This window comes from Amphibalanus amphitrite, unplaced genomic scaffold, assembly GCF_019059575.1.
Source record: "Amphibalanus amphitrite isolate SeventyFive unplaced genomic scaffold, NRLGWU_Aamphi_draft 000099F_arrow, whole genome shotgun sequence".
NCBI classification, from domain to species: Eukaryota; Metazoa; Arthropoda; class Thecostraca; order Balanomorpha; family Balanidae; genus Amphibalanus; species Amphibalanus amphitrite.
The window spans coordinates 143,354-161,505 of NW_024881594.1; the positions used below are offsets into that span (position 1 = coordinate 143,354).

Genomic DNA, 18,152 nt, shown 5'->3' on the forward strand with positions numbered 1-18,152 from the left:
TCAAGCTCTCGTTGACGAACAGAGGCACATATCCCCGAAAATGAAACCTGATATTCGCAGCCTGTGACACATGTTTTATGGGTAATTTGGGGCGTAGATCACGATGGTGACATTCATTTTATCATATGTGTACGTGTTTGGCTCAAAAAGTTCAATTTAAGAAATGCCTTTATCATGGTCGTGAAATAGTCACGAAAATTGCCAAGGTTCAGTTCAAGATTTTGGAAAATGCGGAACAATAATCAATAATCGAAGATAGCCATTTGCTTGGTCAAGGTATTGGCAGTCTAATGGCGTTTACGGCATGTCTGTATGTCTATTTTGTGATTTTATATGATTTTTTTTAACATATGCCGTTTTTGTTTGAAAACACAGAAATGATGCCGTCATTAAAACCTCGATATCTCAAAAAATTTTCCGACCGATTTTTTTTAACTTTGTCACAATAAACCTCAATCAGTTCCTTACAGGTACCCAAAATTTGGCGGCGGGGGCGTTTAACCCGCGCCCGGCTGGGGGTCCTGGATTTCCACGCCATGCTGGGGGGGTGTTTGAAAACCCCCCCCTTCTAACTCGGCTCCTGGGCCACGTAGCGATACGCGGAAGGCGGCGTTCGAAAGAGCGTCAAAAATAATGACGAAATCACATTGGTCAATTTTTGGTCAGTTCAAAGGTCAGGTCACCAGAGGTCATTGAAGGCAAAATTTCTCAGATTTCCAGGTCGAATGTCGACAATTTCCAAGAAGCCAACGGATAACTCGGGAACCAATAGAGCTACAGCGTCGCGGAAAAGCGCATTCGATAGCCCTATTAACGCCCTTTCTGGATAATTTTCTCAGATTTGACCTAACGTCAACGGTTTTGCCTGCAGGGGGCAAAAACTGCAAAAATAGCCGATTTTTTCGGAAACAGTTTTTCTGCAATAACTTTTGATCCAAGACTTGTACGAGCTTACTTTTACCGGCATCGTGTTCCTCTCGTCAAGACGCATCGAATGAACTATATCTTGACCTTGAAAGGTCAACTTGAAAATTTGACCTCAGGTCAAGGTCATGACCTGACCGGAAAGGGTCATGTTGCATATCAGTCGATCCGTATCGTCGAGCTGAACACAGCTAAGGCGTTTTCATCGCTCTAGCATGCCTCTATCAAAAGTTATTTGCGAAAAACTGTTAGATACCATTCGTGACCTAAGATGACCTCAGGGCATAAACAGGGGTCACGGACACCATTTTCATGTTCAGTGTGTCTTAAACAATTGTAATTCAGTGTTTGGGCCTGTTTATAATGTATTTCGTCCAAAAGAGGCGCATTTCAGTTTTCTCCCATTGACTTATAATGGGAGAGGTCGCAAAATTGACCTGACCTTAGGTCATCGATATCAAGATTTTGAGACATACATTTTGTACATGCTATTTTTGTGTCTTTTTCATTTATCTATTTATTTTTCTCAATCACATAGCTCGTCGTATACATACCAACACATATCTGCCAACAAGCACGCATCACATACATATAGGTACGGTTCTCCAGGGTATTAGTCGTAGGTCGCTCGGCGAGCGGGAGGGCAACCAGTTCCGCCCCTGTATCGCGTGACCCCTTGCTCCGCCCAGTTACGCACGAGCGTACTCCACGCCGCGTAGTAGCGTGGGGAGGGGAGGGTTAGGATGGTGGCACGGGTAGAGGCTAGAACCGGTTTCCACCGCCATGCCACCGCCCAGCGACATGGAGCGGGGTCAGTGACCAGGGCGCAGGGAAGGGTCAGAGGTCAGCTATAACGTAGAGCTTTGTGTCTCCCTCCCCTCCGCGTGTAACGACCGCACGACAGCGGCCGGCCGCCGATCAGGCTTGATATGTCAAGGTCACCCGCAGTCAACGGGCTCAAAGGGTTTAGAGTTGCAAAGTTTTCCCAATGGGCTGCTACCGGCACCACAAACATTTTCTGGGATACCGGCATGCTACCACGCCCCAAGCAAAAAAACCGCCAAATTACCGGCATACTAAAAAACCTGCATTCTTGATTCTGGCTTACCCCTACATGAGATGCCACATTTTGGCAATTTCAGTAACCGCCCCACCCAACAGCCACCCATTGTCCAACTTATTACAATTCAATAGCCTCTCAGTGTCCAAAGTTTGAATCATATGCTGATAATTTTTTGTGCAAAATCAAAAATACCGGCATGCTACCGGCAAGACATGCCAGATACCACGAAAAAACCTGCGGTAGTGAAAAATTACCGGCATGCCGGTAGTGCGGTAGGGAAATTTTGCAACTCTAAAAGGGTTGGTCGAGTGCGCGTCCGTGGCTGACGACAGTCTCGACCATGTGCTATGGTGCCGATAGACTAGCGTGGGTAATAAGTTTTCGTTCAGTGCATATGGCTGCTGGGGTGTGTTATCTTGATATGATGCTTTGTAACGTGTATGATACGCTTAAAACCTCGCTGGCAGTGGCCGAGAGGAGAGGGGGGGGGGGGGGGCGGGAAGGCGGGTGCCGCCTCCACATGTTTATTTTTGTTGATAGCTGCGAGAGCTGAAATTTGGCAAGCATGACCTTTGATTCAAGGTGAATTTTTATGACAGCAGCTGTATTTTCACCCTCGCCCATATTGGTGTTTTGCAAGCGTCTATCGTAAAGGGGGGAGGGTCCGTTGGACCCCTTTGCCGTCCAGCCCCTGATCGAGCTAGAGCTTCGCGGAAAGAGAGCGTGTTTCCCGTGACGAGAGGAGGCCGATGATACCCAATGTTAAGGTCCTAGGTCATGGGTTGACAGGTCAATATAACTCAAAAGTCGGGGAATCGGGACCTGTTAGAGCTTCGTAAAGTGAAGCTGTTATAGGGTTTTGCGGGGTGCTGATCACGAATTTCAAGTTAGTTTTGATCACAGATGATGTTTTCGTGCATTTAGGCCAGGTCGGGTCAGGTCAGGTCAGGTCACATGTTACGAGGGAACCAAAACTACTTCTTAAATGCTCAAACGGTTTCTAAATGCGAAATCAACTCCAAAATCTACCCTAGAAACATGTAGAACTCGAAAGAGTGATCAAAGGTCATCAAAGGTCAGTAACCTGACTGACCTTCACGTGACCTTGACACCCACTAGAATCCATGGGATCAACATCCTTTCACATGTTTGATCGCTTAAAGCTACAAAAAGACAATAAAACGCGCTGTACTCGAAATACGCCAAAACGCGATTCCGGCCAAACATGGTCTCGGAAAACAGGTCACAAGTCAAAGGTCTTTTGAGTCAGGGTCATACAAATTATAGGGTAGGCGTTATATTGATTAACTCGAGGGTACTGAAAGTTTCGTCGCAATCAGCCGCTTTTTGCGCGAGTTATTTGCGAAAAAAACTGAGGGTAGGAGGTCTGTTCGACACCCTCCTACAAGTGCGAAGGATAAGGTCAGGCCGTTGACCAATGACGTCAAAAGTGAACCTCTGTAAGGTCCCAAAATGTCGCGACGTCGCAACAGCCTTTGTGCCAGGGGACTTTTCAACGGGGAATGAAGCTTATATGATCTAGTACTATCTCCCAGAGGCTTCACAACTTGTATGTAGCTATCTCGTATTTTTCTTAGGTCACCTGAAGTCAGGTCGGTCACGCAACCTCACGATTATTAATCAATTGGGAAATATGAAAGCTGTTATTTTGGCGCCGGGAACCATCTAAAGCTGTCTCAAGCGCATTAATTCGCGATTTTATACAATCTTTGGAAGCCCCAGCATTCACTTTTCCATTCTTAAAGTTAGGCGACTTCATTTATGACGTCACTAAGGTCACAGGAGTTTTCACCAAAAAGTCCCGATCAAATTGAGCTAGCGAGTCGGGAAACCACCAGTGGACTTGTGAGGACCTACCGAATCAAAGAAGCGATATGACCTCCTTGAGCCAGCCTCGTGGCCTGAGTGGCTCTGCCCTGACATGACCTGAGGTGAACACCTTAACCCTATTAGTGGCAGGCTCCTGGCTACCCCTATTAGTGGCAGGGGGGGGCTGTTTACGACCCCCCCCCTGATATCTCGAGATCTAACGGGCCGATTTTCAAAATTCAAACGGCATTCGATTTCACTCAACGTGATCTACATTTCTAAAAAATAAAAATTAAAAAATGTCAATAGGGGGTAGAGGGGGGTAAAAACGGGCAAATTGCAGATACATTTTAGACTGTTAATCACGGCCAGGTTTCTGAACCAATCTTAACACAACTTTTGGCGATGGATAGAGAATGAACCAGGAATTCACATGGATCCTAAATATATGCATTTTCAAAAATCATAGGCGGATACAGATCATTGAGATTGGGGGTACACAAAAAGTATAGTAAATAAGGTTTTTGATGGTACTGTTTCTAAAAAGGGTGGTAATGGTCTTTTTATGTTACAATTTTCTTATGAGGGAACGACTATAATTGTATTGGTCATGCATAGGCGGTGTCAGGGCACCTATGTTGGGAGGTAAAACATAACCCCCCTTTTTGGACGCCTGGATCCGCCTATTATAGCAAAAACGTGTCAAAAGAGGATGCACAATAACTTTGTATATGTTATCACATGATACCTTTCATTCACTGTTCGTAAAACTGGTGCATACAGTTATAATACATCAGCATCGTGATCTTCGCCCAAATGACTCGCTTTACGAATAGGACCTTCCAATTCCCAGTGCTCTGGAGCCGCCCCTGGTAAAGTTATGAACTTGAAATTTTCAGGGAATGTGCCCAATTTAGTTTTAGGAAAAGTCAGAAAATGTCAGCATCGTAGCTTCAGGGTTTTCGGAGATATTCCCGAAAAACCTGAGGGGTGGATGAAAACAACCCCCCTGCCACTAATAGGGTTAAATTGACCTCAACAAAAACAAAGCGCTATTCGACGCGCTTGAGCATGCAAAACTCGATGGTGCCATTATCTTGGCTCTGTAACCACGTATGGTGAAGTTGTTTACCAAAAACCGATCCCGCGACTTGGAGCACTTATACCTACTGACCTCAGAGTTTATCGGTTGACCTGAGACATTCAACTCGGGTACCAGTTGCTGCATCTCATACGACGCACGCGCTCAGTTGATCCGCAAGGCGCTAGCTCAATTAGGGGCAAAAAGACGGAGAGGGGTCGTAATCGCCCCCTCCCCTCGGCCGGGGTTTATGCAGAAAACCCAAAATTCCGTTGAGGGTTAAGCACTGAAGTGATGTATTATGATGTGAGAAGGTATAGGTCAAAACAAGTATGCACACGAGCGGATGTGAATAAAACTGTGTTTGAAGTATGCCTTTTTTATTAAACATTCGATTTGCTTTAGTTATTGGTAAGAACAGATACAACCAAGAAGAGCGCCCCAGAAGAAAAGGTGGCGCACCGGACGGGTGTGATTTTAAGGTCATAAGGTCAGTCGGGGACCTCTAAGTTCGGATCAAGCGCTGCATGTTAGGGGTAAAAAATGGGGGCAAAAAAGCATCCCGATTTTGGCAGCATCGTCATGCTTTGTCACGGCACTCATCCACTCCCTCGGCCGAAATATTGTATGAGTTCTGGCATAATCCCGCACATTATGCTGCATGTTGTTTGCTATGAAAAAATGCATGTTCAGCTACGTTCTACGCAGTACGCACTAACCTAACCACCATCCCATCATCCACCACTAGCCACCATCCCGTTCTGTGCTCCCTTCCACCCCACACGAATCAGCCGAGATACTAGTCAGTCGGGCTAGCGCTATCCTATCCTCCCTTCCTGACTGCACAGCGCTAAAACCCAGAGCCGAGACTTCCCGAGCGCGACCTCTGACCCCACACGGTCCGACGGGTCGGCCGATGCCTAAGGGCGCGCCGCGCGCCGGCCACCCGGATAGCCTCTGCCGAGTCTCCCTTTCATACACCGTTAACTACGCGCTCGATTCATTCATGTTTCTGTGTTTCCGCGTTCCTCTCGTTAGATGGCTCTACTGATGTCATAGGCGATCCCAGGAAGATTGCGGCCAGAATACCCCAAACGGCAAAAAATTAGGTTTTTGGTGAATATCTCGGAAAGTATTTGGCATACAACGATGCAATTTCACAGTCTCGTGGTAAATGTGCATACACATAATTCGGGTTGATACTTATTAGGGTGGTCCTTATTTCCATACAAAATTTTTATTTTTATTTTTTTCGCGCTTGCGCCCCCTCAAATGATGCCATTCGTCTAGAAACGTGGAAAAAGAGCAAAAAGAGCGAAATCGGCGGATGCTTTTTGGTGGCTCAATGCATATTAACCCTCGTATGTGTAGGGGTGGGATGGACCCCCATGAGTTTTCGCGAATAACTCACGTAAAAAGCGGCCGATCGCGACGAGACTTTCAGTATTCTCGAGATGATCAATTTTATACATACTCTGAAAATTTCATGACCCTGACCCAGATGACCTTTGACCTGTGACCTATTTCTCGAGACCATGTTTGGCCGGAGTCGCGATTCAGTGTATATGTCAGCTCTCATTATCCGCGTGTTTCTAATATTTTTGCGATTATAAACGTCCAAACATGTGAAATGATGTTCGCCCCATGCATTACGGTGGGTGTCAACTGTCAAGGTCACCTGAAGGTCAGGTCAGGTCAGGTCATTGACCTATGATGACCTCGTGTCACTTTTCCGAGGTATACAAAAACTGTCTTTGAAGTTTTACGATAAGGTCTTCTGGAGGACCAGGTAATACAGTTAATAGGTTCGTTAGTTTCGAAAGTGCTAGCGTTTTGAGTACCGTGCGCTTACCGTACACAGTAAGCTTTCTTCTGAGCCACCCCTTCAGAAGGTTTCTAATATCGATCATTTTTGCTTCAAAATTTATTGAGCTCATATCTAGCATGTTGCTTGTAAAAATAATGCCCAAGTACTTAAATTTTTCTTTAATAATGTAGCAAGGTATTTAGAGAAAGAAAAAAGAAGGGATAAAAAAAGAGAGGTATGGTTCCAGATAGGGATCTTCAGATGACGTCCACCTGGGAGAGGTGTAGATCCAGATCCACCTGGGAGAGATGATGTAGATATAGATCCACCTTGCGTACAAATACATCTGATGGAAGATGCTTTTTAATTTAGAGGCGTGATGATTCTGTTCATTGTATAGACCATAACGCACGAGATGCTTCTTCACTGCTCGGATTAGGGATAGAGGGACCCGATCAGCTGGGTTTGCGGCACAGTTGGGCAGGTGAAGGACAGGGCATTCGAAGTCCCGATGACCACTGCCAAACTTATGGGTGGTAATTACATTGATTAATTGAATGTGATCATTCGTCCAGTCACCCATTCCTATATCACTGGCCTCCCCATTACGAAAATTGCCCACTTACTTCGTATTAGCGTTGCTATAGTTTAGTTGCCCTCGAGGGTCATTAGTTTGACTGTCCTAACTGAGCTTCGCTAAACTCCCATCGGCCTTATCCTAAGATTCATTCTTTACCATTCTCACGCTCATCCTCTCTCTACATTCGTTCGTCATATATTCACCCAAATTTATTTAGCGCCCCTCGAATTCCCTCCGATGGTGTTAGGTGCCTGACTAATAGCGATCTCCCCGGCGAGATAAATGTCTCTTTCCGAAATCCATATGCATGCTCCGCTAACCGGCGACAAAGATACTTATCGCAGGGCCGTCCAGAATAATTATGCACAAATATCCACCCTGCCATTTTATGGGATTCACTACACGTCCAATAGACTTATGGTACACACATACGCGATTTACATCCGACTTATCTCTCTATCCGGGAGAGATTACCTATGCCCTCTTCCGGTCCGCGTGTAACACCTCCGTTCACGACCCAGGGACCACCGTTCATATCCTGGAACTCTCCTCAGGAACTCTCCTTAAACCCTGGGATTTACTTTCAAGGCCTTACGTGTCCTGGAGTACATCGTTACCTCCCCTGAGGCTGTCCAGTACCGATTAAGGTACACTTACAAAATAAGTATGAGGACTTATTCGGGACACTACAGCTTGCCTTATCCGCCCTTTGGGTGACTCACCCCTGACCTTCGACTTCTTACCTTTGGCATATCTCCAACTTACTCTCCGACTGCACTGTACCAGTCTACTCCTTCCCCTGCCATAGAAACCTCTCACTGCCTCGTTACCCAGTATTACCTAAGCGGGAAATCTAACAGTAGCCGGTACCACTGGCGGAAAACGTGCATATGCCCTGCGTACGTGACGGTGTGTCCCTCTTATTATTCCGGTCTGGACGTGTGGTTAGAGAAGTGCATCTGTGTCTCATACGGTCATGCTGGTAAACGTTACGCCATAGGAGACGGGCAAACAAGCCGTCTGTGCCTCACAATGCCCTGTGCCAATATTGGTGGAGTAATTATTGGCGCTAACTCGCAAGAACGCCAATAACAGAAACGCATTATTGATCCAAACCTAATCGTAATCTCAAGTCCTAATTGCTGCTGCACGCGTGAACCTAATCATCAGTTCTCGTATACAATCCTAGCAGGCCTTGAACTGCTCTTGATTTAATCAGATGATCTAGAACCAATTAGTACGCACCGATCAATCGTCTGGTTGTGATCCACCGTATCATATTAAATTACTGAATGCTCAAACGGAAATGACTCCTTGAAACTCGTTCGATAGCTTCTGATGGGCTACTAGTTACCTATACAAATTATCTTTATAGAGTGCCAGAACATTGTCATAGGGTTCCCGATAGCCTTTCATAGAAAATCTAATTTAAATCATCCTATTAGCAGTAACCAATGCACATCAAACGAACTGCAGTCCTAGATATCATATAGCATGTCATATTTAAAATTATGCATTAACTGTTTACGTTCTTATCCCGTTGCAACTTCCACAACTAACCATGTTTCTATACGATGACCTTCACCTACCGCACGCGCCCCAATTACGGCTAACCCACTGCCCCTGTTGTGGCTGCTCCTCGCGCCCTCTGGCGGCTCAACGCCCGCGTCGGGGACGACGATACTGGCCGCCGCGCCGGCTGGCGTCGCGTCGACAGTCAGTCAAGGCCACGCCCCGATGGGCGCGTCATCACTCGCGGTGTAGTGCTCGTGCGTGTTGTCTCTTCTGGCTGGGTAGATTCACCGGGTGTGTCAGTGAGTGTGAATCTGGTAAAATATCGCTACAATATCTCCCTGTTCGACATCTCATCAGCTCCGTTCTACGTAAGTTTTTTTTCTCCTTGTCCCATTTAATCGTTCCCCAACAAAGATGGTCCTTTCTAGTATTTATTCTACAAAAGCACAACGATCGGTACCGATATTAGTCGCATATTAGTTCTAACCACAAACAATTCTACATCTACCTGTTACTCGACATTTCGCAATTTCAATGACGCAAAGTGACCATCTAAAGTCGCAAAGTGTCAAACCGTCAACCTCAAACCACTGCTCACAACTCTGCACCTAAGTAACAGAAGAAATTCCGCCGTAAGCTCAAGCATTCGTATCTGTCGAAAATCATAACTCATAGCCATATTCATAGATCGATTGCATGAATCAGTAGCCACCTTAAACATTACATTCCCTTTCAGCCGTATTTACCTGTTGAATAATTGATTTCGACTTCGCAATTAATTCCTATAGCAATATTACCAATGATTTCGCAATGCAACTTTTAGTGAGTACAGCATGAATCTACACCCTTAATTTCACAAACTTCCCAACCTCAAATCTTAATCGCACCTGACTACCCCGATAATAAATCAACGAACCAGCTTGGCCAAACACAACGACATATTCATTATTCAATGCTGACATGCATCATGTCATCAATCTCAACGTTCGTGACAATGAGCTGCTTATTCAAATTTTAGCATCTCGCTCCCGGCCTAATCGTGAACTCCAACTGACAATAACGTATTTACTGGCGGCTCTGACATGACCTCACAATTCAGATCCTATAATATGCTACTAGGGTGTCTGGACCAATAAGTTCAAAGTAATTTAAGTTTTCCAATTCCAATTGAGAGTGCATTTTATGGCAACCGAAAATGTTTGGCAGTCGTCACGGCACGGCAACCGGGCAGAGGGGGGGGGGGGGGTTCAAGGATTGGGATTGAGCAGACTTTTCAACAACACTCACATTCTGGAGTTTCTCAGTGTGGTCACAAGCGTCGGCGGTTGTCCTCCGGCTCTGATCACTTGAACTGAAGAGGCTTCTCGCGGGTGACCCCGGACTGACGGTGGCTCCCAGATGGCGTCTCCGGCTCCAGCTGTGGACTGTGACTCTCGGCTGCTCGACTCTGTCTCACTCTCTGGTTGGGTGGTGCACCCTTTTATAGCTTGGGGGGAGGGGGTGACTGCCACGCCCTTGCGCCGTCATCTTCCTCTGCCTTCCTCTTGTGGGTGGGCCCGTAAGATGGCGCCCTCTGTCCTGTTTAGTCACCTTGCTCATCTGTTTCTGCAATTTTTGGCCGTCGAATCGTCTTCGTGTTGAGTGCTTTATCATCTTAGTAGTTGCTGGCATAAACCAATCCCCGAAAGGTTGGTGCTTTTCGAGTTTTAATTTTGATTCTTCAATTTCATTTTATTCAAACTTTTGTTTCCTTCCGTTTCGTCTGCCGGCAACGCCCCTTGTGACGTCACTCTTGCTCCGCCCACTGACGTCATCTTGGTTGGGAGGGTCGGTAGAACAGCGCCTTCTGTCCGCGGTGGGGACGTCCTGAACTACGTTTGTTTCGGACAACAGCGCTTTCTGTCCGCAGTGGAGACGTCCTGAACTACGTTTGTTCCGGACAACTGTTTGCTAAGTTTAGCAGATTCCGTTGCAGTGAGACGCACTGTTGTGCTACCATGGCTACGTGAGACCCAATGTGCTACGTGCCTTAAGCCTGCGCGTGGTCTCACAGTGTGCCGACGTTTGCTTGTAGCTTCAGCTGCTTTGTAATGACTACCAATGACTCATCCTGATGTGACTGTCTTCGAGGTGCTTGTCTTAATTGGAGTTTAATGGCGGCCCATTCTGTGCGGACAGTGAGAAATGATTGGGGAGGGTGGACCTGGGGACGGGTGGGAGGAGGAAGGGAATAATGACAAGGGAGGGAAGCGTGCGGCAGCGCTCTGCTCAGCTGCGCGTCACCGGGCCGACCGTGCCGAAAAGATACTACGTTAGATGGTCAAGATGTAGCGTGCTACAATAACATCAAACGAAGAATCAGTTACAAACGCAGGAGCCTGAAAAGACCCTAGCCACAAAAGTTGTGTTTTGTGCATGTTTAGGAACAGACCGGAAATCAAGCTGAACTCGGATACCGTTTCCACACAACTAGTATAACTGCTATACGTTCCATCTAAGATAAAAGTACAGTCATCTGCATATTGTTCAACTTTTTTCCACATCACCTATCCTGTATCCTGAAATGGAAGCATCATTCTGTATCATAATCCCTAATACTTCTACGCAGAGAATGAAAAGCAGCGGTGAAATACAATCACCCTGCCGACAACCTTGGCTTATCGGAAAAAAATCAGTCGAAGTCTTGTTTTGAGTTATACATGAATTTGCTCCAGTCAACATAATCTTGATCCATCGGATCAACTCCGGACCAAAATTAAAAGTTCCAGCGTTTCAATAATAAAGACGTGATTAAGAGTATCAAACGCCCTTTTGAGATCTGCAAATATGATCAGTCCCTTTTTATCAACGCCTGCGTGCTTGGCGTCCCACATAATGTCGTATACTGTTCGGATGCATTCCCCTATATATCTGTTTTTCATAAACCCCTTCTGATTGACAGATATCAGTTTGTCCATTACCTTACGGAGACAATTTGCTATCGCTGCTGATAGTATTTTTTGAGTCGTATTTAACAAAGAGATAGGTCTCCAGTTTTCTATTCTATCTTTTGGCTTTCCACTCTTCGGGATTAAAGTAATCATGCCTTGTTTCTGAGAGATGGACAACTGACCATTTTCGAAACCATAGTTTAGGGATCTGACTAAGAATATTCCTAAATCTTTCCAAAAGAACTTGAAAAAGTTCGACGTAAAGCCGTCAGGCCCAGGAGACTTATCATTATGCAATTTGGCCACCGCACTACTTGCCTCCTGAACAGATAGCATTCCTTCTATCTCCATTCTCTCATCCGTTGAAAGTCTCGGAAAATTATCGCCCAGTCGGTGCCTGATATCACCTAGCTTCTTACGCCTCCCTTTAGACCTAAATACTTCCTCAAAGAAATCTTTCAAATGGATCATTATTACATTTTGGTCATGGGTTTCATGCCCATTTACCTCTAAACTACCTATGTACTTTCTAGCATATTGGCGCTTTTCGAGAGAACAAAAATATCTTGTTGGACGCTCACCGAGCTCAATCCATTTGGCTTTTGCCCGAAGAAGCATCCCTTCTACCTTCTTCTCCCGAATCAGATAAAGTTCGTTCCTCAGCCTCTCTTCTTCCTCGATAACCCTAGAGTCGCCTGTTGCATCATTCATTAGATTCTGTAACCTGTTGACGATGCGTTTTTCTTCTAAATTTGTATTCCTCTTTTTACGGGCTGCATATTGAATACAAATGCCTTTCAAGTGACACAGCAAGGTTTCAAAAAAGAGTTGATCGTTTACTGTAAACTGAATATCTGGATCCCCTTGTATTGCTTCCATAGAGTACGGGGGTAAAATGTAAAGCCTTTTAATGTGTGATATCTCCGTCTTGACAAGATTGACAAATTTCTCATCCTTAAGCAGACTTAAGCTTAAGCAGCTTAAGTCTGCTTAAGTCTGGAAGTTTAATCTGCTTAAGCTTAAGCAGATTAAACTTCCAAAATAAGCCTCTCTTATCTACTTGTGGATTCTTAAATGTTATTGTAACTGCATTATGATCCGTTCTATACCCATAAGAAATATCCGATGACGTGATATGTGACAAAAGTTCTGGTGACACCAAGAAGAAATCCAGTCTAGAATACTTGGCTGGATTTTGTTTTCTCCAAGTATACCTTAATAAATTTAAATGCTGCTCTCGCCAAACATCTATAAGATTTTCTTGTTCAATTACATCTAACACTACCCTTCTAGCTCTAGGATTGCCTATCTGTCGATAAAACTTGGTATCTTTTCATCGAAACAAAACTATGAACTATCACCGGCGCCCCAGGGCTGGGCAATACCACTATGCCTCTTGAATTACCGGATCCACAAGTCACAACTCATGAATACATCAGTGCCCCACTCCGAGCGAATCCTATCCTTCATTTCTGGGGTAATGTGCGTGTCCACAAGACAATACAGTGCGCAGCTAAGTCCCTTAATGTACTGAAACACGTCTCGTCTCTTTTTGAACTGACGTATCCCTCTAACGTTAACGCTAAGCACTGTTAGACACATACTCATTCTCTATCCTTTTTGTGTGACTTGATTGCGTATTTGACAAAATAAAAAAGGAAACTGATGAAAAACAAAGCATTAACATAGACGAAAAAATCAAATACAGCTCGTTCACTACGTCGCTCGTCGGAAGGATCCAAAGCATCGCTACGTTCCGTGGATGCCACATACCTGCAAGCACAAATAACATAAAGAACACTTGCTGATCACCAGTCAATACAAGTACAAACACCTTACAATGGTACCTTAGACACCTTACTAACAAACGACGCGTAATAACTCGCACAACATATAACATCGAGCCTATGAGACTGCGTAGGGTATAACTCAACAGAAAAACTCCCGTATGTCCCGTGAGCCCCCACTAGGACCACGAGACGGCTGCTACGATCGGACCACGTCGGCAGACAAACGGTCCTCTACTGGACCCGAACCTGGTGACTGCTCCGACACCTTAACACTCCCCCGCCCCCGAGCAGGCCCCTTAGCTCTCGTTCCCCCCTGAGCAGACGCACTCGCTCCCAGGTCCCCGTCGTTCCCGCCAAAGCGCCGAGTGCGCTCCTCCCTCTGCAACCCACCGCCCCGCGACGAGAGCCCCATCGCCCCCTCGGAGGTGGCCGGAGACACAGTCTGCATTGGAGACTCCCCGCCACCAGACTCACATGATAGAGTGGCGACAGACCGGTCACCAGTCACGTCGCCGGCGGGGGTCAGGCTCTCCTTGTCTTTGTCCGCCTCTCTAGAGCACGCTGAGTCTCTAGGAGTAGACTGCATCACCCCCGGCGGCTGTCGGTGATCTCTGCCTGGTGTCCCAGTAACACCGCTGACCCCATTCCCCGTCGGCACAGCCGCAGCATCAGCGGTGGAGGCGGCCTGCAGCGGCGGCAGCAGGCGCACCTGCCGTACCGGCTCTCTGGCGCAGTCTAGCAGAGAAGACGACGAGCGCCGACTCCTGTCCTCCGTGACGTCATCGGGAGACACCCCGGCTGCGCCGGCTCCCTCCTCCATCGAGTGTCCGGAACGCGCGGCGGGAGTTCCTCTTAGCTCTCCTCCACGAATCACGATCCCGATCTCCAGTTCCAGGGTTGAGGCTGGGAGACGTCCTTAGGCTGGGTTGAGGCTGGGAGACGAGCAGAGGTTCACTTATGACGTCAAAGGTCAGTGACCTGACCTGACCTGAAAAAGCTGCTGGTATCACAAAATTCGGCTTGAATCAGAGGTCAGGTTCATCACCACTCGGTACGTTCCGAGCATTCGAGAAAGCAACCATCAAGATGTAATTGAATGATATTGTTTAGGATGACATCTTCCCCCTATCGCCATATTTCAGCGTTTTTTGTATGTACCATCGCCAAAATGGATGCGGGCATCGATAGAAGAAAGATAAGGCTGTCGTGTGGTACATTCGGTTTTTACGTATATCGACTAATAAGTTAAAAAATCGACTTTTAGTTTTGCCCTCGAAATCGGTTTCTCCCATAGGTTTAGCACTAGTGAAGGGACAATAAAAACCTTCACGCTCTGACTGACCAGAGCTGAAGCTACCAATATCATTGACTGGGGGCCGTAACCAGCCGCTGTGTGTCGGCAGAGCTGTTCTGGAGGCAGCAGATATCCGGCTGAAGGAGATCCAGAGCATAACGGCCATGTTTGAAAAGGACGTCATCAAGGGAGCCGTCAACCCTCGCTCCAGTCGGGTGATGTCAGAGAAGGTATGTGCCCGGCCCGGCCGTCTTGTCGGACAGTTACCCGGGCTACATGAGCGATCCGTTCCAAAAACCCATTACGCTAATACTGCTCCCCAAAAAGTCTTTATGGCACTGGCTACATGAGACAAATTCGTGTTAGCGACGTCAAACGGATCTAGTTTGGCTAACCCCTCGACGGCCGGTAATTCGCATCACAAACTGAATAGGAATTGTGAATTTGACATGGACTGGACTAAGGTTCAACGCCATGTAGTTACGTCTGGAGATCCTTACTAAATCCACTGTACAATAGTGGGGCAGTTGCGGCATTTACTAAACCGCCTGAATTACATATTTACATATACTAGGTGTCCAGCATTACGCGCAGCGTAATAAATCAAGTTTCAATAAAATCGGCCCAGTAGCGGCCGAGTTATGGCCAGAATAAATTTGGCGTCTCCTCCTGGCCGGCGGTGCTCTGTTCCGGTATTCATTGGCAAAGGTCAATGACCTGCCGGCTCTGATTTCGCTCAGTTTTGCAAGCGAAGAAACTGAGCCTATGGCGCGTGCTCTCTGATCGGCGCCGGCCGCGGCCCAAAATGCTGCAAAGATGCGCCCGCCACGTGCACACCGCTGCACGCACCCCCTCCAAAATTTAATACAACAAACAGATGCACGCGTCCGACTTACGTCGAAAATTTCACCCCCGTAGCCCGCACCGTTCCAGAGCAATAGCCCGCCAAGCGTGACTGACGCGTCACATACATACATACATACATACATACATACGGACATTTTGATTTTTATATATGTAAACTAGAGGGACAGCATTACGCGCAGCGTAAAGAGGGACAGCATTACGTGCACCGTAATAAATCAAGTTTCAATAAAATCGGCCCAGTAGCGGCCGAGTTATTGCCAGAATAAATGTTGAGTCTCCTCCTGGCCGGCGGTGCCCTGTTCCGGTGTTCATTGCCAAAGGTCAGTGACCTTCCGGCTCTGTTTCCGCTCAGTTTTGCAAGCGAAGAAACTGAGGCTAATGCGCGTGCTCTCTGATCGGCGCCGGCCGCGGCCCAAAATCCCGCAAAGATGCGCCCGCCACGTGCAAACCGCCGAGCGCACCCCCACCAAAATTTAATACGACAAACAGATGCACGCGTCTGACTTGCGCCCAAAATTCCACCCCCGTAGCCCGCACCGTTCCGGAGCAATAGCCCGCCAAGCGTGACTGACGCGTTACATACATACATACATACATACATACATACGTACAGACGTTTTGATTTTTATATATGTGATAAAAATCAAAATGTCCGTATGTATGTAACGCGTCAGTCACGCTTGGCGGGCTATTGCTCCGGAACGGTGCGGGCTACGGGGGTGAAATTTTGGGCGCAAGTCAAACGCGTGCATCTGTTTGTCGTATCAACTTTTCGAGGGGGTGCGTGCAGCGGTGTGCACGTGGCGGGCGCATCTTTGCGGAATTTTGGCCGCGGCCGGCGCCGAGCAATGAGCACGTGCCTTAGGCTCAGTTTCTTCGCTTGCAAAACTGAGCGAAATCAGAGCCGGAAGGTCACTGACCTTTGGCAATGAATACCGGAACAGAGCACCGCCGGCCAAGAGGAGACGCAACATTTATTCTGGCCATAACTCGGCCGCTACTGGGCCGATTTTAATGAAAATTGATTTATTACGCTGCGCGTAATGCTGCCCCTTTTTACGCTGCGCGTAATGCTGTCCCTCTAGTTACATATATAAAAATCAAAACGTCCGTATGTATGTATGTGACCACAGATAACAGTAGTACTGGATTGGAAACAGAATATTGGCAGTTGCAGTAAGAGGCCGAATGCTTTTATGCGGCGGCGCCAAAATGAGATTCTCGCGTGCTGCTGGGTGGATAATTTGTGTGTTGTGTATTGCAAGAAATCGTCTTTTTTGTGTTTTGTCGTTTACATTTAAAATCGAAGCTACCGAAGTTACTTTCATTTGCTTAAAAAATTAAAGTATTTCACTTTTAATTTGATCATTTAGAGGGCACAATGCGTGGTGTTTTCTTTTGAAAGAAATTGTGGTGCAAAGCCTTACATACGTATAGGTACATCAACAATGGAGGAGGGGAATGAGCGGTAAAAACCTGCCGTTCTGGCTACAACCCAACGAACCAAGAGGAACAAAAGATTAGAACAGGAGATGTCTCACATGCCACCTATTCGCTTTTCTCACCGAACATCTCTACGCGCTCAGTGGGTTGGCGCCATGGGTCACCGTGACCGGGCTTAGTGGGATCAGGACTATTCCGCTGTGTGTGAGCTGCATTTCAGAAAGGAATATTTCGAAGAAGATCGGTCATTTCGCACCGGCATGCACAGACAGCGCCGTCGGCTCGAGAGCGGCGCAGCCCTGTCAGTATTGACCAGCGTGGATTACGCGATGCCCCCTGGCCCCTGTGCACGAGCGGCCAGCGAAACTAGCCATGGCATCCGCACGCCACTCACACCAGAAGCAGGTTATGAAGGGCCAGACCGATGCGTTCTTCACGAATGACAATATCAGCTATCAGGTGGCAACTACAACTGGTTGAGTGTCCGACAGTTCCTGGAGAATGAGGCGGTACTCCGGGTCACTGGTCACGTTTCAGCCCCGCCGACGCCTCCGCCCGAATGGCACCATCACAGCAGAAGTGACAGCAGGATGGTGCTCTTGTCATCCAGGAGCTAGTGGCCGCGGTGGCGACATCCACTGAAATGGAGGACCTGGATGACAGCGCCAAGGCCTCCCTGGGACACAGCTCCGGCGCCTTGGCACGCTCGGCTCTGCGCTCGGCCACCAGGCGTAACAAGTACGGTGCCTCCGCCCTGCCTCCGCCAGCCTGCTGATCTATCATGGGGCTACGCCGCTGGAGGCACGACTGGAGAAAGACGAGGAAGACATCGACCTCACCGTGAGGATCTGCCAGATTTGGAGGCAACTGCCGAAGACGGAAGCTAACAGGAACCAGCTGCTGGTCTGCGATCAACCAAGAAGTGACGCAGAAGTGACGAAGATAGTCGTAAACCGAGATGTCGAAGTGACCGGAAGTCGTTTGCAATGATAGCCAGCCACGACGTCCTTAGGAGCCTCCTTCCAGAG

At 47.3% G+C, this 18,152-nt stretch overlaps 1 protein-coding gene across 1 annotated transcript in view; it reads left to right on the forward strand.

The window, feature by feature from the left end:
• Window positions 1–18,152, forward strand: part of LOC122380501 (coiled-coil domain-containing protein 113-like) — a gene marked incomplete at its 3' end in the record, with an annotated part of 90,466 nt that overhangs the window by 51,997 nt on the left and 20,317 nt on the right. The window contains exon 4 of the mRNA XM_043363693.1: window positions 14,924–15,044. Within this exon, the coding sequence (XP_043219628.1) occupies window positions 14,924–15,044 (121 nt within the window). The remainder of the gene's footprint in view (window positions 1–14,923; window positions 15,045–18,152) is intronic.